Here is a 24,122-nt window from a genome sequence, read left to right on the forward strand (position 1 = left end):
ATCAATGAACTTTTTTCAAATTTGATGCACTTTTTTCTAATAGGATGAACTTTTACTGAAATCTGTGAACTTTTTTTTCAAAATCGATGAATATTTCTTCAATTTGGTGAACTTTTTTCAAATTTTATGAACTTTTTTTAGGTCCGTGAACTTTTTAAAAATTCGATGAATTTTTTTTCAAATTCGATGAACTTTTTTTAAGTCGGTGAACTTTTTTTTTACGTTCGTGAACTTTTTTTCAAAACCGATGAACTTTTTTTTCAAAATCGGTGAACTTTTTTTTTGAATCCATGAACTTTTTTTATTCGTGATTCTTTATAAAATCTGTGAAATTTCAAAAATATTTCACATTGTTGTTCAAAAGAAATCATGTTTTTCTAAATGTTTTTAAATAATCCAAAAATCTACGTGCCTGCAGCGTTTTGTATTCAAGCTTTGTCGCGCTGAAATGTTTCAGTACTGCGGGGTAGCTCGAGTGGTTGGCTAACTGTTTACTGGAGGTAAGCGACGCGGGTTCGAATCCACAGCAGCGCCATATATTTTTGGTATTTTTACGGCTCGAATCCACAGCAGCGCCATATATTTTTGGTATTTTTACGGGCTACTGCATTGGAGTGCTGCGTGTTTCTGGGCCGGGCCCATAACAGGAGCAGCGTGGGCGCCAGAAGGTCCAACCGGCGCTGAAGGCGCCGGTTAGGAGCTCCCGTGAGAAAGTAAAAATCGTATAAATTCGTCGTACGTGTAGCAGTTCTCTACCTATATATCGGCTAGAAACTCGGCCGGCCCATCGGGCCGTAAAGTCGTGAAACCTAACCTATTTCACTGTGCTCTACAGGAATGAAGATCCATCTCTTCCGCTGCACTCTATCTACATCATGCACGGATCACAAAAAAATCTACATCATGCACTGCCTCAAAAAAAAAACACTACATCATGCATGCAGCACAAGTGAACAGCCCCGTCGGCGCCGCAGTTTACAATGGCCGCACGCCCGCACCGCTTGCATGCTCGTTCGCGTATCTTGATTCTGGATTTCGTTGAACAACTAAAAACTCTGGAACCCTTGAGACTCGCAGGCAGCCATGGCCCATGTGCATGGCAGCTTGGCAATGGCATGGCAGTACGTAACGTAACGTAACGTACGGCGCCATGCCGCCAAGCTTCTTTCCGCCGCATGTATCAGCCACCCTGGACTGGGCTGCACTGATAGCCCCGCTGGGCCGAGCTTCCCTTCCCTGACGCGCGTGACGGCCGGCCTGCACTGTGCTGTGCGCGTACGGGGCGTGGCCATGGATCGTGTATTGGCGTACGTCCGACTCCGACCTTGCCGCCGTGTGCCATGCCCATACCGATCTACTCCTCTCCTGTCTCCGACAGGCACCCGTCGGTGAGGATTCACGTGTACCGCTGCCACAAGAAAGATATGATAGGTAGAGTAGACTGTAGACAACGTACCGGACGGCCCGACAGGGACGCTCGCACGCATCGCATGTCCATCGGCGGCAGGTCACGGAACGGAAGCTTCTCCGCTGTGTCGTCGCGGGACTCGCAGAACCATGCATAATCTATCCGTACGTATTTGTCTTTGCGGCAGCGGCAGGGCACGAGGGGCGTGCATCGGCATTGCCGTGTCGGCCGGTCGCGCGATCGATCAGAGATGAGATGACGAGTCTGGCCGGCAGGCACTGGCAGCGCATCGACGATCGATCGTCTGCGGTTTTGTTACATGGAGCTCTATGCCATCAAGAGTCCGTCTCGATAGATCTCTTCGTCCATTGACCGTGTAAAACGTAGGTTTTGAGGGAACTGGCTCAACCCTCAATCAAAGGGTTGGTCTATCACATATATATATTGATGACATACAAGTTCAATATCAATAAGGTATGGTTTACACAGTAGGGTTACAATACGAAGTCTAACACCCTCCCTCAATCTCAACTCACTCCTGAAGTATCTAGGAGGTTGAGATTGCGCCTACGGACCTCAAACATGGGAGAAGGTAGAGGCTTGTGAAGATGTCTGCAAGTTGATCTTTTGAAGAGATAAACCTGACTTGTAGCAGCTTCTGTGCAACACGTTCCCTCACAAAATGATAGTCAATCTCAATGTGTTTAGTCCGTGCATGAAACACCGGGTTTGACGACAGAAACGTAGTACCGATGTTGTCACACCAAAGGACCGAAGGATGTGGCTGAGCAACTCCTAGCTCTCGAAGTAGGGACTCAATCCATATAAGTTCAGCAGTTGCATTGGCAACCGACTTGTACTCAGCTTTTGTGCTGCTGCGGGAAACAGTGGCTTGCTTGTGTGCACTCCAGACGATCAGATTAGGACCCAAGAACACAGCATGTCCCCCCGTGGATCGCCTGTCATCTGGACACCCAGCCCAATCAGCATCAGAGAATGCAGAAATAACTCCAGAGGAACTGGGGCGCAGGTGAAGACCAAAGGAGACAGTGAGACGCACATAACGCAGTATGCGCTTCACAGCAGACCGGTGTACATCAGTAGGAGCATGAAGATACTGACACACCCTGTTAACCGCAAAGGAGAGATCAGGACGCGTGATCGTCAGATACTGCAGGCCACCAACAATACTCCTGTACTCAGTAGCATCCTCAGGAAAGAGAAGAGCACCATCAGCAGCAGAAAGGGTGTCAGTGGAGGACATGGGCGCAGGCGATGGCTTGCACTTGAGCATACCAGCACGGCGCAAGAGATCAAGAGAGTACTTCTTCTGGGTGAAAGCCAAACTGCCACGAGACTGATGAGCGACCTCAATACCCAGGAAGAAATGATGCTGTCCCAAATCCTTAACTGCAAAATCACGACCAAGTGCAGTCCCAAGAGCATCAGCAGCCGTGGGAGATGAGCTCATCAGGACAATATCATCCACATACACAAGGAGGTACATGGTCACACTCGGTCGCTGAAACAAGAACAGTGAAGTATCAGCCGTCGAAGGAATGAACCCATGAGTGCGTAGAGCTGAAGCCAGGCGAGCATGCCAGGCACGGGGAGCCTGCTTCAGTTCATATATGGCCTTCGTCAGATGACAGAGATGATGAGGCTGAGTGTGATCAACAGATCCAGGTGGCTGCTGTTGGGGAACGTAGCAGAAATTCAAAATTTTCTACGTATCACCAAGATCAATCTATGGAGTAATCTAGCAACGAGGGGAAGGGGAGTGCATCTACATACCATTGTAGATCGCGATGCGGAAGCGTTGCAAGAACGCGGATGAAGGAGTCGTACTCGTAGCGATTCAGATCGCGGTTGATTCCGATCTAAGCACCGAAGAACGGTGCCTCCGCGTTCAACACACGTGCAGCCCGGTGACGTCTCCCACGCCTTGATCCAGCAAGGAGAGAGGGAGAGGTTGGGGAAGACTCCGTCCAGCAGCAGCACGACGGCGTGGTGGTGATGGAGGAGCGTGGCAATCCCGCAGGGCTTCGCCAAGCACCGCGGGAGAGGAGGAGGAGGGAGAGGGGTAGGGCTGCGCCAAGAGAGAGGAAGTCTCATGTCTATGGCAGCCCCAAAACCCCCACTATATATAGGGGAGGGGGAGGGGCTGCGCCCCCATCTAGGGTTCCCCCCCAAGGGGTGCGGCCAGCCCTAGATGGGACTTGGGGGGCGGCCAAAGGGGGAGAGAGGGGGGCGCCCCACTAGATGGGCCTTAGGCCCATCTGAGCCTAGGGTTTCCCCCTTCCCCCCTTTCCTGCGCCCTGGGCCCCTTGTGGGAGGCGCCCCAGCCCACCTAGGGGCTGGTCCCTTCCCACACTTGGCCCACGCAGCCATCTGGGGCCGGTGGCCCCACCTGGTGGACCCTCGGGACCCTCCCGGTGGTCCCGGTATGTTACCGATAGCACCTGAAACTTTTCCGGTGACCAAAACAGGACTTCCCATATATAAATCTTTACCTCCGGACCATTCCGGAACTCCTCGTGACGTCCGGGATCTCATCCGGGACTCCGAACAACATTCGGTAACCAGGTATATCTATTCCCTATAACCCTAGCGTCATCGAGCCTTAAGTGTGTAGACCCTACGGGTTCGGGAACCATGCAGACATGACCGAGACGTTCTCCGGTCAATAACCAACAGCGGGATCTGGATACCCATGTTGGCTCCCACATGTTCCACGATGATCTCATCGGATGAACCACGATGTCGGGGATTCAATCAATCCCGTATACAATTCCCTTTGTCTCTCGGTATGTTACTTGCCCGAGATTCGATCGTCGGTATCCCTATACCTTGTTCAATCTCGTTACCGGCAAGTCTCTTTACTCGTTCCGTAACTCACATCATCCCGTGATCAACTCCTTGGTCACATTGTGCACATTATGATGATGTCCTACCGAGTGGGCCCAGAGATACCTCTCCATTTACACGGAGTGACAAATCCCAGTCTCGATTCGTGCCAACCCAACAGACACTTTCGGAGATACCTGTAGTGCACCTTTATAGCCACCCAGTTACGTTGTGACGTTTGGTACACCCAAAGCATTCCTACGGTATCCGGGAGTTGCACAATCTCATGGTCTAAGGAAATGATACTTGACATTAGAAAAGCTCTGAGCAAACGAACTACACGATCTTGTGCTAGGCTTAGGATTGGGTCTTGTCCATCACATCATTCTCCTAATGATGTGATCCCGTTATCAACGACATCCAATGTCCATGGTCAGGAAACCGTAACCATCTATTGATCAACGAGCTAGTCAACTAGAGGCTTACTAGGGACATGGTGTTGTCTATGTATCCACACATGTATCTGAGTTTCCTATCAATACAATTCTAGCATGGATAATAAACGATTATCATGAACAAGGAAATATAATAATAACCAATTTATTATTGCCTCTAGGGCATATTTCCAACAGTCTCCCACTTGCACTAGAGTCAATAATCTAGTTCACATCACCATGTGATTAACACTCGCAGGTCACATCACCATGTGACCAACATCCAAAGAGTTTACTAGAGTCAACAATCTAGTTCACATCACTATGTGATTAACACTCAAATGAGTTCTGGTTTGATCATGTTATGCTTGTGAGAGAGGTTATTAGTCAACAGGTCTGAACCTTTCAGATCCGTGTGTGCTTTACGAATATCTATGTCATCTTGTGGATGCTACCACGCGCTATTTGGAGCCATTTCAAATAACTGCTCTACTATGCGAATCCGGTTTACTACTCAGAGTCATCCGGATTAGTGTCAAAGTTCGCATCGACGTAACTCTTTACGACGAACTCCTTTTCACCTCCATAATCGAGAAAATTTCTTAGTCCACTAGATACTAAGGATAAGTTCGACCGCTGTCATGTGATCCATCACCGGATCACCATTGTACCCCTTGACCAACTCATGGCAAGGCACACTTCATGTGCGGTACACAGCATAGCATACTGTAGAGCCTACGTCTAAAGCATAGGGGACGACCTTCGTCCTTTCTCTCTCTTCTACTGTGGTCATGTCTTGAGTCTTACTCAATACTCACACCTTGTAACACAGCCAAGAACTCCTTCTTTGCTGATCTATTTTGAACTCTTTCAAAATCATGTCAAGATGTGCGTTCTTTGAAAGTATCATCGGGCGTCTTGATCTATCTCTATGGATCTTGATGCCCAATATGTAAGCGGCTTTATCCAGGTCATCTTCCTTTCAAAAACTCCTTTCAAACAACCCTTTATGCTTTCCAGACATTCTACATCATTTCAGATCAACAATATGTCATTCACATATACTTATCAGAAATGTTGTAGCGCTCCCACTCACTTTATTGGAAATACAAGTTTCTTATAAACTTTGTATAAACCCAAAGACTTTGATCATCTCATCAAAGCGTACATTCCAACTCCGAGATGCTTACTCCAGTCCTTAGAAGGATTGATGGAGCTTTGCACACTTGTTAGCATCTTTCAGGATTGACAAAAACCTTCTAGTTGTATCACATACAACCTTTCCTCGAGGAAACAATGTTTTGACATCCTATCTGCAAGACTGCTAATACAATTCCAACAGACTCTTAGCATCGCTACGAGTGAGAAAGTCTCATCGTAGTCAACTCCTTGAACTTGTCGGAAAACATTTTAACGACAAGCCGAGCTTTCTTAATGGTGACACTTACCATTATTGTCTGTCTTCCTTTTAAAATCCATCTGCACCCAACAGCCTTACGACCATCAAGTACATGGATCCTCTCTCGGATTTTATGGCCTCGAGCCATTCATCGGAATCCGGGCCCACCATCGCTTCTCCATAGCTCGTAGGTTCATTGTTGTCTAGCAACATGACTTCCAAGACAGGATTACGTACCACTCTGAAGTAGTATGCATCCTTATCGTCCTACGAGGTTTGGTAGTGACTTGATCTGAAGTTTCATGATCACTATCATGAGCTTCCACTTCAATTGGTGTAGGTGCCACAGGAACAACTTCCTGTGCCCTGCTACACACTAGTTGAAGTGACGGTTCAATAACCTTATCAAGTCTCCACCATCCTCCCACTCAATTCTTTCGAGAGAAACTTTTCCTCGAGAAAGGACCTGTTTCTAGAAGCAATTACTTTTGCTTCCAGATCTGAAATAGGAGGTATACCCAACTGTTTTGGGTATTCTATGAAGATGCATTTATCCGCTTTGGGTTCGAGCTTATTAGCCTGAAACTTTTTCACATAAGCATCGCAGCCCCAAACTTTTAAGAAACGACAACTTAGGTTTCTCTAAACGGTGTCGTCTCAACGGAATTGCGTGGTGCCCTATTTAAAGTGAATGCGGTTGTCTCTAATGCCTAACCCATGAACGATAGTGGTAATTCGATAAGAGACATCATGGTATGCACCATATCCAATAGGGTGCAGTTATGATGTTCGGACACACCATCACACTGTGGTGTCCAGGCGGTATTAATTATGAAACACTTTCCACAATGTCTTAATTGTGTGCCAAACTCGTAACTCAGATATCTCTATGATCATATCATAGACATTTTATCCTCTTGTCACGACGATCTTCAACTTCACTCTGAAATTACTTGAACCTTTCAATAATTCAGACTTGTGTTTCATCAAGTAAATATTCTCAGCATCTACTCAAATCATCTGTGAAGCAAGAACATAACGATATCCACTGCATGCCTCAGCACTCATTGGACTGCACACATCAAATGTATTACTTCCAACAAGTTGCTCTCCTGTTCCATCTTACTGAAAACGAGGCCTTTCAGTCATCTTGCCCATGTGGTATGATTTGCATGTCTCAAGTGATTCAAAATCAAGTGAGTCCAAACGATCCATCTGCATGGAGTTTCTTCATGCATATATACCAATAGACATGGTTCGCATGTCTCAATCTTTTCAAAAACGAGTGAGTCCAAAGATCCATCTACATGGAGCTTCTTCATGCGTTCTATACCAATATGACTCAAATGGCAGTGCCACAAGTATGTGGTACTATCATTACTATTTTTATTTCTTTTGGCACGAACATGTGTATCACTGCGATCGAGATTCATTTTAGGTGCAAGACCATTGAAGGTATTATTCAAATAAACAGAGTAACCATTATTCTCCTTAAATGAATAACCGTATTACGATAAACATAATCCAATCATGTTTATGCTCAACGCAAACACCAAATAACAATTATTTAGGTTTAACACCAATCTCGATGGTAGAGGGAGCATGCGATGCTTGATCACATCAACCTTGGAAACACTTCCAACACATATCGTCATCTCACCTTCAGCTAGTCTCCGTTTATTCCGCAGCTATTATTTCGAGTTACTAACACTTAGCAACCGAACCGGTATCTAATACCCTGGTGCTGCTAGGAGTACTAGTAAAGTACACATTCATATAATGTATATCCAATATACTTCTTTCGACCTTGCCTGCCTTCTCATCTACCAAGTATCTAGGGTAGTACTGCTTCAGTGACCGTTCCCCTCATTACAGAAGCACTTAGTCTCGGGTTTGGGTTCAACCTTGGGTTTCTTCACTAGAGCAGCAACTTATTTGCTGTTTCATGAAGTATCCCTTTTGCGCTTGCCCTTCTAGAAACTAGTGGTTTTACTAACCATCAACGATTGATGCTCCTTCTTGATTTCTACTTTCGCGGTGTCAAACATCGCGATTTGCTCAAGGATCATCATGTCTATCCCTGATATGTTATAGTTCATCACGAAGCTATAATAGCTTGGTGGCAGTGACTATGGAGAACCATCACTATCTCATCTGGAAGATTAACTCCCACTCGATTCAAGCGATTGTGGCACTCAGACAATCTGAGCACATGCTCAACGATTGAGCTCTTCTCCCTTAGTCTGCAGGCTTAAGAAACTTGTCAGAGGTCTCATACCTCCTGACGTGGGCACTAGTCTGAAATCTCAATTTCAGTCTTCGGAACATCTCATATGTTCTGCGACGTTTCAAAACGTCTTTGGTGCCACAATTCTAAACCGTTAGTATTACGCACTGAACTATCACGTAGTCATCAAAACGTGTATGTCAGATGTTTCGGAACATCTACAGACGACGCTGAGGTTCAGCACACCGAGCGGTGCATTAAGGACATAAGCCTTCTGTGCAGCAATGAGGACAATCCTCAGTTTACGGACCCAGTCCGCATAATTGCTACTACCAACTTTCAACTAAATTTTCTCTAGGAACATATCTTAAACAGTAGAACTAAAGCGCAAGCTATGACATAATTTGCAAAGACCTTTTTTGACTATGTTCATGATAATTGAGTTCATCTGATTAATGAACTCCCACTCAGATAGACATCCCTCTAGTCATCTAAGTGATACATGATCCGAGTCAAACTAGGCCGTGTCCGATCATCACGTGAGACGGACTAGTCATCATCGGTGAACATCTCCATGTTGATCGTATCTACTATACGACTCATGTTCGACCTTTCGGTCTCTTGTGTTCCGAGGCCATGTCTGTACATGCTAGGCTCGTCAAGTCAACCTAAGTGTTTCGCATGTGTTCCGAGGCCATGTCTGTACATGCTAGGCTCGTCAACACCCGTTGTATTCGAACGTTAGAATCTATCACACCTGATCATCACGTGGTGCTTCCAAACAACGAACCTTCGCAACGGTGCACAGTTAGGGGGAACACTTCTCTTGAAATTTTAGTGAGGGATCATCTTATTTATGCTACCGTCGTTCTAAGCAAATAAGATGTAAACATGACAAACATCACATGCAAATCATAAAGTGACATGATATGGCCAATATCATCTTGCGCCTTTTGATCTCCATCTTCGAGGCGCGGCATGATCACCTTTGTCACCGGCATGACACCATGATCTCCATCATCATGATCTCCATCATCCTGTCTTCTTGAAGTTGTCTCGCCAACTATTACTTCTACTACTATGGCTAACGGTTAGCAATAAAGTAAAGTAATTACATGGCGTTTTTATTGACACGCAGGTCATACAATAAATTAAGACAACTCCTATGGCTCCTGCCGGTTGTCATACTCATCGACATGCAAGTCGTGATTCCTATTACAAGAATATGATCAATCTCATACATCACATATATCATTCATCACATCCTTTTGGCCATATCACATCACATAGCATACCCTGCAAAAACAAGTTAGACGTCCTCTAATTGGTTGCATGTTTTACGTGGCTGCTATGGGATTCTAGCAAGAACGTTTCTTACCTACGCAAAAGCCACAACGTGATATGCCAATTTTTATTTACCCTTCATAAGAACCCTTTTCATCGAATCCAATCCGACTAAAGTGGGAGAGACAGACACCCGCTAGCCACCTTATGCAACTAGTGCATGTCAGTCGGTGGAACCTGTCTCACGTAAGTGTACGTGTAAGGTCGGTCCGGGCCGCTTCATCCCACGATGCTGCCGAATCAAGATAAGACTAGTAACGGCAAGTAAATTGACAACATCGACGCCCACAACTACTTTGTGTTCTACTCGTGCATAGAAACTACGCATAGACCTAGCTCATGATGCCACTGTTGGGGAACGTAGCAGAAATTCAAAATTTTCTACGCATCACCAAGATCAATCTATGGAGTAATCTAGCAACGAGGGGAAGGGGAGTGCATCTACATACCATTGTAGATCGCGATGCGGAAGCGTTGCAAGAACGCGGATGAAGGAGTCGTACTCGTAGCGATTCAGATCGCGGTTGATTCCGATCTAAGCACCGAAGAACGGTGCCTCCGCGTTCAACACACATGCAGCCCGGTGACGTCTCCCACGCCTTGATCCAGCAAGGAGAGAGGGAGAGGTTGGGGAAGACTCCGTCCAGCAGCAGCACAACGGCGTGGTGGTGATGGAGGAGCGTGGCAATCCTACAGGGCTTCGCCAAGCACCGCGGGAGAGGAGAAGAGAGAGAGGTAGGGCTGCGCCAAGAGGGAGACGTTCTCGTGTGTTTGGCAGCCCCAAATACCTCAAGTATATATAGGGGAAGGGGAGGGGCTGCGCCCCCATCTAGGGTTCCCTCCCCAGGGGTGGAGGCAGCCCCCAAACCCATCTAGGGTGCGGCCAAGGGGAGGAGAGGGGGGGGCGCCACTAGGGTGGGCCTTAAGGCCCATCTGGACCTAGGGTTTGCCCCCTCCCACTCTCCCTGCGCCTTGGGCCTTGGTGGGGGGCGCACCAGCCCACCTGGAGCTGGTCCCCTCCCACACTTGGCCCACACAGACTTCTGGGGCTGGTGGCCCCACCTGGTGGACCCCCGGGACCCTCCCGGTGGTCCCGGTACATTACCGATAGCACCCGAAACTTTTCCGGTGACCAAAACAGGACTTCCCATATATAAATCTTTACCTCCGGACCATTCCGGAACTCCTCGTGACGTCCGGGATCTCATCCGGGACTCCGAACAACATTCGGTAACCACGTATATCTATTCCCTATAACCCTAGCGTCATCGAACCTTAAGTGTGTAGACCCTACGGGTTCGGGAACCATGCAGACATGACCGAGACGTTCTCCGGTCAATAACCAACAGCGGGATCTGGATACCCATGTTGGCTCCCACATGTTCCACGATGATCTCATCGGATGAACCACGATGTCGGGGATTCAATCAATCCCGTATACAATTCCCTTTGTCTCTCGGTATGTTACTTGCCCGAGATTCGATCGTCGGTATCCCTATACCTTGTTCAATCTCGTTACCGGCAAGTCTCTTTACTCGTTCCGTAACTCACATCATCCCGTGATCAACTCCTTGGTCACATTGTGCACATTATGATGATGTCCTACCGAGTGGGCCCAGAGATACCTCTCCATTTACACGGAGTGATAAATCCCAGTCTCGATTCGTGCCAACCCAACAGACACTTTCGGAGATACCTGTAGTGCACCTTTATAGCCACCCAGTTACGTTGTGACGTTTGGTACACCCAAAGCATTCCTACGGTATCCGGGAGTTGCACAATCTCATGGTCTAAGGAAATGATACTTGACATTAGAAAAGCTCTGAGCAAACGAACTACACGATCTTGTGCTAGGCTTAGGATTGGGTCTTGTCCATCACATCATTCTCCTAATGATGTGATCCCATTATCAACGACATCCAATGTCCATGGTCAGGAAACCGTAACCATCTATTGATCAACGAGCTAGTCAACTAGAGGCTTACTAGGGACATGGTGTTGTCTATGTATCCACACATGTATCTGAGTTTCCTATCAATACAATTCTAGCATGGATAATAAACGATTATCATGAACAAGGAAATATAATAATAACCAATTTATTATTGCCTCTAGGGCATATTTCCAACAGCTGCCGCATGTAAACCTCTTCTTCAAGCAATCCATGAAGAAAAGCGTTCTGCACATCAAGCTGGCGGAGAGACCATCCACGAGAAACTGCCAGAGACAGAAGAAGTCGAATAGTGGTAGGCTTGACAACTGGGTTGAATTTATCCTCATAGTCCAGGCCCTGACGCTGTTTAAAGCCCTTAGCCACGAGGCGCACTTTGTAGCGCTCAATGGAACCATCTGCATGTTTCTTCACCTTGAACACCCACTTCGAATCAATGATGTTGACGCAAGACGGAGGGGAAACAAGTGTCCAGGTCTTATTCTTCATAAGAGCATGATATTCTTGTTCCATAGCAGCCCTCCAGTGTGGAATACTCATAGCGGCTTGATAACTGCGTGGTTCGGCGGTTGGATCATCCACAGCATGAGCCAGGCAAGCAGCAAGATAGGTGACCGTGCCATTGGTGCGCTCCTTGGGACGAACAATGCCACTGCGGCTGCGAGTGTGTGGACGCCGCGGGGGAGCAAACACCGGGGCCGACGGGATGTTCGGAGCAGGTGAGGCCGGTCCAGGGGACTCCGGCGAAGAAGGATCGGGTGACATCGGGTCAGGGGACGGCGGACCAGGCGACAGCAGGCCAGGCGACGTAGGCCCCGGCGGCGTGTGAGCCGCTGCAGACCCGGGCGAAGTAGGCACCAAGGACGCCCGCGCAGATGGTGAGGGCGACGATGGAGGGGAGTCCGGGCGAGGAGGTGGCGACGAAGACTGCTCAGAGGAGGCCGTCGCAGGCTCTGGCCCGGTCGCAGTAGCCAGCATGGGCTCCGGCCCAGGCGCGGTTGGAGACGGGGCGCCCGGTGCGGGGTCGAGGGCGGGAGGCGGTGCATGCACCGGCTGATCGACGTGCACCACAGGCGACGTAACGGGTCCGTCAGGGAGGGGTTCCAGGCGAGCTCCACGTCCAATTCCTGCACCATGATTAGGTAACAACACAGGCGAATATGCAACATCTTCAAATTGGCCAGGCATAAGAGGAGATGAATGCATAGATGGTGCTGTGGTGGATGACTGAGGCATGGCAGAAAAGGGGAAGACGGTCTCATCAAAAACAACATCCCGAGATATGTAGACTCGATTGGTTGGGACACGGAGACACTTGTAGCCTTTATGGAGAGAACTATACCCTAAGAACACACACTTTTTGGAGCGAAACTCAAGTTTGCGATCATTATAAGGACGAAGATGAGGCCAGCAGGCACACCCGAACACCTTAAAAAAGGTATAGTCAGGAGTTTCACCTAAGAGAAGCTCAATCGGAGTTTTCATATTAAGAACACGCGTAGGTAATCTGTTAATGAGAAAACACGCAGTAGCAAAAGCATCACTCCAAAAATGAAAGGGTCAGAAGCATGAGCAAGAAGTGTGAGGCCGGTCTCAACTATATGGCGATGTTTGTGCTCAACAGCGCCATTCTGCTGATGTGTATGCGGGCATGATAAACGATGAGAGATCCCAAGCTTATTAAAGAAGGTGTTGAGGTTGCGATATTCGCCCCCCCCCCCCCCAATCTGATTGAACATGGATAATTTTATGCTGGAGTAGACGTTCAACATGCAATTGAAACTGTATGAATATATCAAACACATCAGATTTGCGCTTAAGAAGATAAAGCCAAGTGAAGCGACTATAGGCATCAACAAAACTGACATAATAGTTGTGACCACTAACAGATGTTTGTGCCGGACCCCACACATCAGAAAACACAATTTCAAGAGGGTTCTTTACTTCTCTAGTAGATGAAACGAAAGGTAGCTGATGACTCTTGCCTTGCTGACAGGCATCACACACGGACATCTCTTTATTGCTAGACACTAATGGCAGCTCATGACGGTGGATGATGTGGCGAACGATGGGTGTGGTGGGGTGACCAAAGTGAGAGTGCCACTGGGAAGGCGACACACGAACACCGCTGAAGACGCACGGGGCGGATGGATCCTCCAAACGGTACAAGCCTTGGCTCAACCGGCCACTAAGCAGAACGTCCCGGGTTGCTCGATCCTTAACAAAAAGATTAAAAGGGTGAAATTCACATAGGACATGATTATCAAGGGTGAGCTTAGGGACAGATAAAAGATTACGAGTTACCGAGGGTACTCGTAAAACATTACGAAGATGAAGCTGCCTAGAGGGATGACTAGTTAAAAGAGATGCTTGGCCAATATGAGAGATGGGCATACCTACACCATTGGCGGTGTGAACCTGATCGTGCCCGTAGTAGGGCTGGTAGGTGGAGAGTTTGTTGAGCTCGTTCGTCATGTGATCCGTGGCGCCGGTGTCCATGTACCAGGATGGATCAACAGGGTAGGATGGTGTGTATCCCTGCTCGACGCGCGGGTCCTTGCCCTTGGCGGCGATGTGGGCAGACGAGGCGGCAGTGATGTGGGCAGCCGGGGCAGCGGCGGGAGGACCAAAGTCTGCCATGGCAAACTGGCGCTCATTGCCCTTGCCGTCATTGCCGATGCCAAGGAAGCTCCTCTGAAAGCGGCGGTGACACTTGGAGGCGACATGGCATTCACGACCACATAGCTGGCACACCACCCTAGTGTTAGGGCCCCCACCCAGGGTCGATGCAGGGGGCGGGGCTGCCTTGCCAGGTGACGGGGCAGGTGGGCACTGGCCGCGAGAGGCCCAGAAGGCCGCCGGCTGGGCGGTGATGGTGGCGGAGGAGCGACGAGCCTCGACGCGTTGCTCGGTGAAGAGGAGGCGTGAGTAGAGCTCGTGAGGAGGCATCGCTGGCTTGGCGTTGTGGACAGCCTCGGCGAGATTGTCGTAGTCGGCGTCGAGGCCTTTGATGACGAAGCCGGCGAACTCCTCGTCGCTAAGCGGCCGACCAATAGAGGTGAGCGTGTCCGCCAGCACCTTCATCTTGTTGAAGTAGGTCGTAGCGGAGGAGTCCAGCTTCTTGATGTCGGCGAGTTCGCTGCGAAGGGCCATCGAGCGGGAGGCAGAGATCTGGGCAAAGGCGTGCTCCAGGGTCGTCCAGGCATCCATGGAGGTGGCGGCGAAGAGACAAAGGCCAGCGACCCCGTCGCCTAGGGAACCCTGGATGGCAAAGAGGATCGCCTGGTCCTGCTGCACCCACATACGGTGTTCCGGGTTGATGGCCGGGCCGTGGACGGTAGGGATGACCTGCGGAGGACACGGTAGCGAACCATCAACAAACCCTAGGAGAGACCGGCTGCGTAGCAGCGGTAGAACCTTGGCGCGCCAGAACAAGTAGTTGTCCGGCGTGAGTCGGATGGCGATCAAGTTGTCGAAGTGGAACGGCCCGGTGGGCGTGATTGCGCCAGCAGCAGGGACGATTGGCGGCGGAGCCGCGACAGGATCCACGGCCGCGACCGATGCCGCGGGTGGCGGCGCGGGGACGCGGGATCATGGCCGCGGGTGGTGCCGTGAGCGAGGCCGCGGGTGGCTCTGCGGGCAGCATCTCCCCCGAGATCGCCGGGATGACGGCGAGTGTTGAGGAGGATCCAGAGGAGGCCATCGCGGGCGGCGGCGACGCGACTGGTGCTGAGGCCGTCGCGGGCGATGACGGTGGGATCGGCGCTGAAAACAGGGAGCCGACGGCGGTGGTGCCGAAGAACTGAGGCACTGACGGAGCCAGGGGCGAGGTGGGAGGTTGAGGAGGGCGGCAAGCGACGCGTGAATAGACCCGGAGCTGGCGGCGCCCGAAGCGGAAGCGGTCATGGCGCCGGCCGCGGCAGCCCTAGGATTTAGGGTTTTGGTGCGGCGGCGGCGGGTGGGGTGGAGGTAGAGGACCTAGGTTAGACTTGATACCATGTAAAACATAGATTTTGGGGAACTGGCTCAACCCTCAAAGGGATGGCCTATCACATATATATTTATATTGATGACATACAAGTCCAATACCAATAATATATGGTTTACACGATAGAGCTACAATACTAAAGTCTAACAGGTCGTCAAAAATTGACAGTGATGTGATGTACGGTTCACACGAGTGGCGCCACAGCACGTATGACTGGTGTGCGTGCGTGCCCGGCGTACTGAGACGTGGTACAAACTCTCCATGATGCATGTCAGTGTCAGAAGAGAGCCCATCCCATTCCCAACACCATTTTATGGGCAACTTCTGCATGTCTAGTCAGAGCTAGCCGACGAGCCATTGCCTCGAAATTTCGAGGAAAATGATTGAGGACGACTCGTGCGTGCAGCTGGAAATACTGTTCAACTTGAGCGATCGAGTAGGTGGCCGACGGATAAGCCGGCACCAAACGAAACCATGCATGAACGCAAAGGATGGAAGGAGCAAAGCGATGAACAGGAGCTTCCAATCATGCATGCATGGCGTTGGCGTTACGGCCGGACCGTACACGTCGGCGACCTTGGGCGCATGTACGTGCGCCTGCGTTTGCATGTGGGCTTTTAGGGCACAGCAGAGCCAGCACACCGGTCGGTCCAAGTTGCCCGAGGCTCGGCGCCATCTCTCCATGTCCCGGAGTGGTCGCCGTCATGCCGGCCGGAGAAAGATGCCCCGCCGGCTCGGTCGATACGATATATCGTGTCGCTGCTGGATTGCAATTCGCGGCGCATGCCCCAAAGTCGTCTGGATTTTAATGTGTTAGGCATGATTTTTCCGAAGCGCAAATGTTAAATGGTCGCTGCCAAGAAAATCAAAGGAGCGAGCGAGGAAGGAGGAGGAACGACGCCGCGCAACTGTGCATGTACGTACGCCAGCCCCGCCATTGAGGTCCACACATCACACATGCGTGCCATGTCCCCGTGCTGTGGACGAGCAGAGCTGAGCAAATCCTCGTGCGCTCAGAGCTTCAGTGGTGCCTGCCTGCCTCTGCACTTGGTCGTGTCTTGCATGCCACGGTCACCGTGGGCAGGCTCAGCCGCCAGCGAAGAATGCCGGAGCCAAAATCCACAGCCTGCTGAAAGTTGTCTCGGTTTTGCTGCATGTATCTAATCGACGGGTCACTATTCATCATCTGTTGTTCTGTCTGTTGCGTCCTCAACATTATGATTGCTTACTGCACTTGGGGTCGTAAAAAGTTTCGGAGACAAAGCACAAAATGCACAAAACACGGCCATACGATTGGCTTTCTTAAGAGCATTTCAATTTCCCTTCGGAATAGTCGCTCGGGGATTCTAGAACATTTTTCTTGATTTGCTCTGACGAGTGTTAGCTTCCTCGTATACTGAGCTAATTCCCTCAAGAATCACACGCCGCCTCAGAGGCAGCATAGGCCAAACCGGCGCGGCCAGCAGCAGCCTCGGCTGCAGCATGCCAACTGGGCATTGGACAAAGACTTGCCCTACTTTGTTTGGGTGTACTTAGTTCAAGCTTAGCAAAATACTCAAGCATACCGAAATTATAACCCTTCCAAGCAGGGTCTAAACCGTTCAAAATAGTTGGTTTAACATTATAACTAGGCGTGCAGCATTCAGCAAGGTGCAACTCACACCACATTACATACGGTTCCATCGTTTTTCATAACCAGCTTAACCAGGGCACTCCTGCAGTTACATGAACTGCACACATGGAAAGAGCTAAGTTAATCCAAGTTTCCACCACACTTTTCGCAAAAGAGGGAAAACAACAACGCTTTTACATGTCTTTTCAGTTTTCAGGAAACAAAATAGGTGTTCAGGTGTTTGTGCAGACTCTTCAATAGTCTAAAGCGTCACTGAGATACGATCGCACAGCTTCTACCTTCCAACCCGATACCAAAAATGTTGCCACCATAATCATACTAGATGGAAAAGAGATGATCTTCGATCGTCCACTTCTTTAACGATCTACATGCGCTCCAGCCAGCTGCCAAGGCTTTCCTGTGAATAGAACTGCAACCCCTGTCACAGTAGACAAGAGACAGACACGATCAGATTTATCATAACAAACATATGGGTACCACCAAAACACAAATAACAAACAATATGCTTACAGCAACCTGAAGATCATCTATCGGTGTCCCAAGGTCGACACCTTGGAGATCAGGTAATCCATTAAGTGAATAAAGGTTATTTTCAAGTCCCCCATCCCTGCCTTGGGAATAGATTGGCCTGTCAAATGTAAGACTCTTTTCATGATCGAAGGAATCCAAAACCTCATGACAGCGCAGGGATTCGTCCAAGCTAGTCCAGGCATGAGATGCCACATCAACAGCCTGAGATGCTAAACCACACCATTTCTCAGCTTCATCCATCAGGCTAACACTTTCTTCTTTCTACAGTAAATGGTCAACACACGCGCAATAAGAACACCAACAGAATGACAAACAAATAAGTTCAAACATTTTCAGTCTCAATAAGAATACAATAAAATTTCCAGGATACTGAGAAGTGCTTCATACTTCCATTGAAAACAATAATCATACAAACTCTAAATCATATATGGGTTATGATAACTATTAATTAGGTATTTGGACGTGGACTTTAAAACATGATTATGTTTCCTACCACAGTCTCAATAAGAAGACCAACAGAATGACAAACAAATAAGCTCAAACATTTTCACAATCTCAATAAGAATATGATAAAATTTCCAGGATACTGAGAAGTGCTTCCATACTTCCATTGAAAACAATAATCATACAAACTCTAAATCATATATGGGTTATGATTACTATTAATTAGCTTCCAGATCGGCTAGATGCAGATCAACTTTACAAACCTAAACCATAATTGTTTAAACACTGCTGCACTTTCCTTTCTTTCTAAACATACTTAAATTTTATACCATATTATTGGTTTTCTATCAATTGTTTTTTATTTCTTTCTTCTTTTTTTTGGAGAAAATGTGAATTGTTTTTACTGGTGACTGGTTTAATCAAAGGTTATGTCTACTCTAAATAGCCTTGAGGAAAGTTTGAAGTGCATCAGATGTACCGTGTACGACTACCACATCATGCACGTACGACACGTGCTACCGTGTTACAACACAAGAAAAAGACATGATCAGATTTGTCATAACAAACATATGGAAACCACAAGTTACAAACACAAACAAACATGCTTACAGCAATCTGAAGGTCTCTAGGTGTTCCAAGGTTAGCACTATGGAGATCTGAAACCTCATGATGAAGGAGAGATTCAACCAAGCTAGTCCCAGCCTGAGAAGTCACCTCAACATCCTGAGACACTAAAGAACAACATGCAGTGTTCTCAGCATCATCCACCAAGCTAACATTTTCTCCTTTCTACAGTAAATGACATATCACAAGCACACAGTTATTAATCTAAAATGGTTAACAAATCAGGCAATCAAAAACATTAGCACACACCAAGACAATGACATGACAGAGATAAGCTCAAACGTATTCACAATCTCAAAAATTTAAGATACGATTTCCAGGATATTGAGATTAGTGCTTTTGTACTTTCATTGTATAGACTAATTGTAAAAACTCTAAATCACGCATGGATAAAGATGACTATTAATTGGGTATTTAACATTTCGGGTGAGGACTCCAAAACATCGTTATGTTTCCTACCAGTCCATTGCTATTAGCTTCCAAATTGGCTAGATGCAGATCAACTTTAAACTCCTCAGTCACTTAAAGGCTTGCACTGTTATATTTTCTTTTATAAACATACAGGAATTTTATCAAATATTATTGGTCTTCTGCCAAATTTTTTTACTGAACTGGCGTCAACTCTGAGGAATTTTATCTGTATTGGGCATATGACTATATGACATCGCGCGCAGAAATATCATCACATGTGACTCATCTGGCTGTGTCGCAAGGTGAGTGAAAGACATGACCAGATTTGTCATAACATATGGGCACTAAAAATTACAAATACCAAAAGTTACACTTACAGTAATCTGAAGATCTGTAGGTGCTGTTCCAAGGTTGACATTATGAAGATCAGGCAATCCATGAAGCGCACATAGGTTCTTGTTAAGTGTCTCATTCATGAGTTGAGAAAGGATTGGCCTGTCAAATGTACTGTTTTCAAGATTGGAGGAATCCAAAACTTCATGATGACTCAGAGACTTGTCTAGGCTACAAGTCCCAGCCTCAAGTGCCACCTCAACAGGCTGAGATGATAAAGCACACCATGCAGGGTTCTTAGCATTCTCCGCCAGGCTAACAGTTTCTTCTTCCTACAGTAAATGGCATATCAGATGCACAAACTTTTACTCCAAAATATTCAATAGATCGCGCAATAGAAAAAATAGCAACGCACCAACAGAATGACAAGCAGATAAGTGTATTCACAGTCTCAATATGACTAAGAAGCAATTTCCAGGATATTGAGATTAGTGCTTCTGAACTTTTACTGTAAACAATAATCATACAAGCTCTGAATCATATACGGATTGTGAATTGGGTATCTGGGTGTGGACTCTAAAACATGGTGATGTTTTTTACCAGGCCACTTCTAATAGCCAAATTAGCTAGATGCAGAATAACTATAAACTTCTCAATTACTTAAAGGCTTGCGCTGTTGCAGTTTCCTTTTTGTAAATACATAAGAATTCTATCAAATAGTATTGACTTTATGCCAATTTTTTACTCTGAAGTGGTTTCAACAAAGGTTATATTTAATCTGAAAAGTTCACATATCTGTGATTTACCTGACCGGGATCATTCTGCTCAGTCTCACATGGACTATTCTTTGGGCGACATGGCGGGATCTTTGTCATGGGAGTTTTCGGACAAATACTTGCAGTAAATGCAGTAGATTCTTCATTAGCCATTTCTGCTTCGGACTTGTCCACCGGCCTTGTCTTCAATTGATAAAATATTTTGGAAACGACAAACTCCCCAACCTTTTCATTTTCCTCTACTCCCAGATGATACTGATGCATCACCCAGTCAGTTTTATCAGGTTTGCCACCTGTTTGTGAACCTTTGTACAGAACCAATATTTTTTTCCACCCTTTCATAACACCGTTGTCATATACGGGTTTTGATTTACCCGTTTTGTGCCATCTCACATGCTCATCAGAAGTGGTCCGATCACTGTTGCTGATCCTTCGACGCTTGCGCTGGCCACACCCATATGCATTTGAAATACTATGGAAGAAATGGGCACTGCTTCCATCTTTGTTTGTGCCTATAAAAATGAACAGGGCCTACTCAAAACATGAATAAACTAAAGAATCCAAAAACAACGTCAAATTGTCAACTAAAGGAATCCCCTACCAGGAAGATTTTCAGGATGTGAATAGCAGATCCCTGCGTCATTCTCCACAGTTGGAATAAACTCATCGATGAACATGTGAGGCTTTGAACCTCCCACACCAATTTTTTGTTCTAAATGTTCGAGCAATTCTAGATCAGACGGATCAAACTTCACACCAGCAGGCAGCCCGGGCCACTGGATAGCAACCTACAAAAAGTGAAATGCAGTGAATGTTTTTGTAGAATGTGTAACACTGTACCAACGAATGTGAGCTTAAATGAGTAGCGTTTTGCATGCATCTGTAATGCTGAAGCTTATGCGAGTTAATACAGCTCAAAGCCTTATATTGATGGAACAGGAGAAAGTTGTATAGTATTGACTGTTCCGTATTTCTTTTTTTGCTACAATCTGGAATACATCTATCTTAGAAAGCTACCAGCAGAAGAATAAATAAACTACGATGTATTCCGATAACATAAGCAGCTTTCCAGTAAGGGTGCACCAAAAAGTAGAGAAGAGAAGTTTCCCGTACAAAGTACAAACTTATAAAGGTAGAAGGTGGTCGCTAAAATAGTTTACATGTACTTACATCACTGTTATCAATGATATGTTTGCAGTTTGGGCATTCCCTGCATGCTTCTGCACCGACTTCGCTTATCTGGCGATTAGAGCAGTGGGCATTCCTAACTTTCTTGGCAACACCCCTACAAGTTATAAGCCATGACCTGCATTGAAGGAAACACATTGGTGATTGGTAACAAGTTTTTCTCTTTGCAGGGATGATAACAAGTGCTTACATAGCAACATATTAATGTGAACATTATAATGTTATTTATAATGGTCAGTACATAAGACAGTGGTGCTACATGGTAAAAATGAGACTGCAGAACTTCAAGATTAATACGTCAATCAGGAAGGATATGGAAGTAGTGATAATCAGTAAGCTGTGTAACAAGACATTGGATATTTCTATTGACGCCCTTTTTTTGGCGGGTGAATTGACGCCCTCTTTACACTGTTCTTAGAAAAAGTGAAACACTGACCAGACACTATTGACTGAACAATGCTAAGAACAGAGTGATGAGACAAACAAGCTATGTGGCGTTACGGAGTTACTGATCATGTGTTTGATATCTGTACTGGCCAATTAAGCTATAACATAACAGTTATAAGCTTAGACATATTAAGATAGCGAGAACTTCCAATGTCATCACATTTTGCTCTATCAATGACTCAATGTAGCTGGGCAGGCTTTGCAAATGTACTAATGTGAACAGGATAATGTTATTTATAAAGGTCAGTACATAAGACAGTGGAGCTACATGGTAAAAATGAGACAGTAGCTTCAGAACTTGAAGATGTAATACGTCAATCAGGAACAATATGGAACGATTGACAATCAGTAAGCTGTGTGTAACAAGGCATTGGATATTTCAATTGACGTCCTGTTTACGCTGCTCTTAGAAAGCAAAACATTGACAGGACACTATTGACTGAACAATGCTACATAACAGAGTGATGAGACAAGCGAGCAACGGAGTTAACCTGATCATGTATTGGGTATATGTGTTGACCAATTAAGCTAGAACATAACTAAGCTTAGACATATTAAGAAAGCAAGCATTTTCAAGTCATCACATTCCTCTATCAATGACTGAATGTATCTGGGCAGGCTTTGCAAGCGTACTGCTGCATCGCTACAGGAAAGTTCATTTCCGGAGCAATCGACGGACGGTACAATTCCTCCCTGCCGTGGGAAAGGAGACAATCGAAGAATCGAAACTAGAGTGCTGAAATGTGGGCATCCGGAACAATCGGACAAGCCCTAAGCAACAGTGACAGAGTACAAGTAACTGAAGAAAAGGGGGTGGGGGGAGGGAGGTGGCGACCTTGCCATCGCGGCCGCGCGTACGGACGACCGATCGGAGCTGCGCGCGCGGAACGCCGCGACGATCGGCCAGCCCGACGAACCAGGATTCGGGAAACCCTAATCGGCCGGCGAGGCGCGGCGGGCTGCTGCCTGCTGCTCCGGTCGGTCTCCTCCCCCGCGCTCGCTCTGCTCGGTCGAGTGGTGCCAAGTGGCCTCTGCTCCCCCGCCTCCTCGCTGGTAATGGCGGCAGGGCAGGGCGCGGCTGGAGGAAGGGTCGCGGTAGGAGAGGAGCGGCGAGCGAGGTCGGAAGGGACGGGGGACCTGGGTCCGACGCCTCCGCTCCGCGGTTTCCTCTCGCTTTTCCGCCTCGGGAAACCCCAAAAACCCCTGCCCCGCTGCCGCAGTGGCCGTTGTGGTTTCCTTCCTTGGCAAGCCGAGCGCGGTCCCCCCACACAACACATTAATACTCGGCTACTGGACTGGGCCGCCCGTCTTCTCGAAATGGGCAGCAACGCGGCACATCTCTCGCGATAGCCCGGGCCACACCAGCCCACACTAGTAGTTAAGCTATCTGCTCACGGTTGGGTCGAGACTGTTGATCATATAAGAGTGAATTTGCATGTGTCACATCTATTCCTCTACTCCCTCCGTCCGGTGAAAACTGTACATCTAGCTTCAAAATTTGTCCACAAAGAGTGTACTTCTATCTTCTCAATGCACTTTAAAGTAGAAAAAAACACTTCTCTTTCATCACACGGTAATCAATACCAATAGCAATCTATACATGGTCTTTTTAATTTGTACATGCACTTAGCTCATTGCGGGTTAGGTAATTAAAGAGGAGAGAGATGGTGGCTTGCCCCTTTCCAATGCATTTTTACTTAACTCCGTAATTTGTCCTAAAATTTCTAAATGCACACTCTTCACCGGACGGAGGGAGTACTTCCATTTTGTGCCAATCAAAAAAGAAATACAATTCCTCTAGATTGACCCTGATGTTCTAAAAAGAATAAAAAAATTCCCTACAAAAATGTGTCCCGATAATTGTACGTTCTAAACAAAAATGTGTCACAAAAAAATTATGCGCATATGTAAAACGTTAGACTTCATTGACCTTACTCAGCTCGGAAACATAAATGTACTCATCAGTTTTCGGCCAATTTCTTCTTCTATATGCAAAAAAGACACCAATTTCTTCTTCTATATGCAAAAAAGACAGAGCTTTGTCGGTCACTAAAAGAAGTAAACCAGTTCTTCATGTGATTTTCTGATTGCATGTTTTCTTTTGGTTTTTTTTTGTGTTGACTTGCATTTTTAATTA

At 47.1% G+C, this 24,122-nt stretch overlaps 2 protein-coding genes across 3 annotated transcripts; both read right to left on the reverse strand.

The window, feature by feature from the left end:
- Positions 1 to 1,955: 1,955 nt before the first annotated feature.
- Positions 1,956 to 14,913, reverse strand: LOC123494502 (uncharacterized). Its single transcript, XM_045230392.2, has 3 exons — positions 14,007 to 14,913; positions 11,806 to 12,737; positions 1,956 to 2,930 (listed from the first exon to the last, which is right to left on the reverse strand). The coding sequence occupies exons 1-3, from the start codon at positions 14,911 to 14,913 to the stop codon at positions 1,956 to 1,958; spliced, it is 2,814 nt and encodes a 937-aa protein (XP_045086327.2).
- Positions 14,914 to 17,191: 2,278 nt separating this feature from the next.
- LOC109758588 (uncharacterized) lies at positions 17,192 to 23,231 on the reverse strand. 2 transcript variants are annotated; one of them, XM_020317453.3, is made up of 8 exons: positions 22,821 to 23,231; positions 21,521 to 21,656; positions 20,952 to 21,138; positions 20,381 to 20,862; positions 19,619 to 19,906; positions 18,816 to 18,995; positions 17,748 to 18,023; positions 17,192 to 17,649 (listed from the first exon to the last, which is right to left on the reverse strand). In XM_020317453.3, exons 1-8 carry the CDS (start codon positions 22,826 to 22,828, stop codon positions 17,596 to 17,598), a joined length of 1,611 nt encoding a protein of 536 aa, XP_020173042.1. In that variant the 5' UTR covers positions 22,829 to 23,231; the 3' UTR covers positions 17,192 to 17,595. The 2 variants fall into 2 exon arrangements, with proteins under 2 accessions (XP_020173042.1, XP_020173041.1); XM_020317452.3 differs by having other exon boundaries at positions 17,742 to 18,023.
- Between the last annotated feature and the right edge of the window lie 891 nt (positions 23,232 to 24,122).

The sequence above is a fragment of the Aegilops tauschii genome, chromosome 6 (assembly GCF_002575655.3).
Source record: "Aegilops tauschii subsp. strangulata cultivar AL8/78 chromosome 6, Aet v6.0, whole genome shotgun sequence".
Classification (NCBI taxonomy): domain Eukaryota; kingdom Viridiplantae; phylum Streptophyta; class Magnoliopsida; order Poales; family Poaceae; genus Aegilops; species Aegilops tauschii.

Excerpts from the sequence above, each read along its gene's own strand:
- LOC109758588 (XM_020317452.3), bottom strand. Across the intron at positions 20,863-20,951 it reads ACATCCTGAAAATCTTCCTG|GCACAAACAAAGATGGAAGC; the intron begins GTAGGGGATTCC and ends TCATTTTTATAG. Across the intron at positions 17,650-17,741 it reads TAGATGATCTTCAGGTTGCT|GGGTTGCAGTTCTATTCACA; the intron begins GTAAGCATATTG and ends CTACTGTGACAG.
- LOC123494502 (XM_045230392.2), bottom strand. The coding sequence starts at position 14,913 with ATGTGGGTGCAGCAGGACCAGGCGATCCTCTTTGCCATCCAGGGTTCC. Across the intron at positions 12,738-14,006 it reads TCACACCGCCAATGGTGTAG|GAATTGGACGTGGAGCTCGC; the intron begins GTATGCCCATCT and ends ATCATGGTGCAG. Across the intron at positions 2,931-11,805 it reads ATGGATTGCTTGAAGAAGAG|CGACCGAGTGTGACCATGTA; the intron begins GTTTACATGCGG and ends TTCTTGTTTCAG.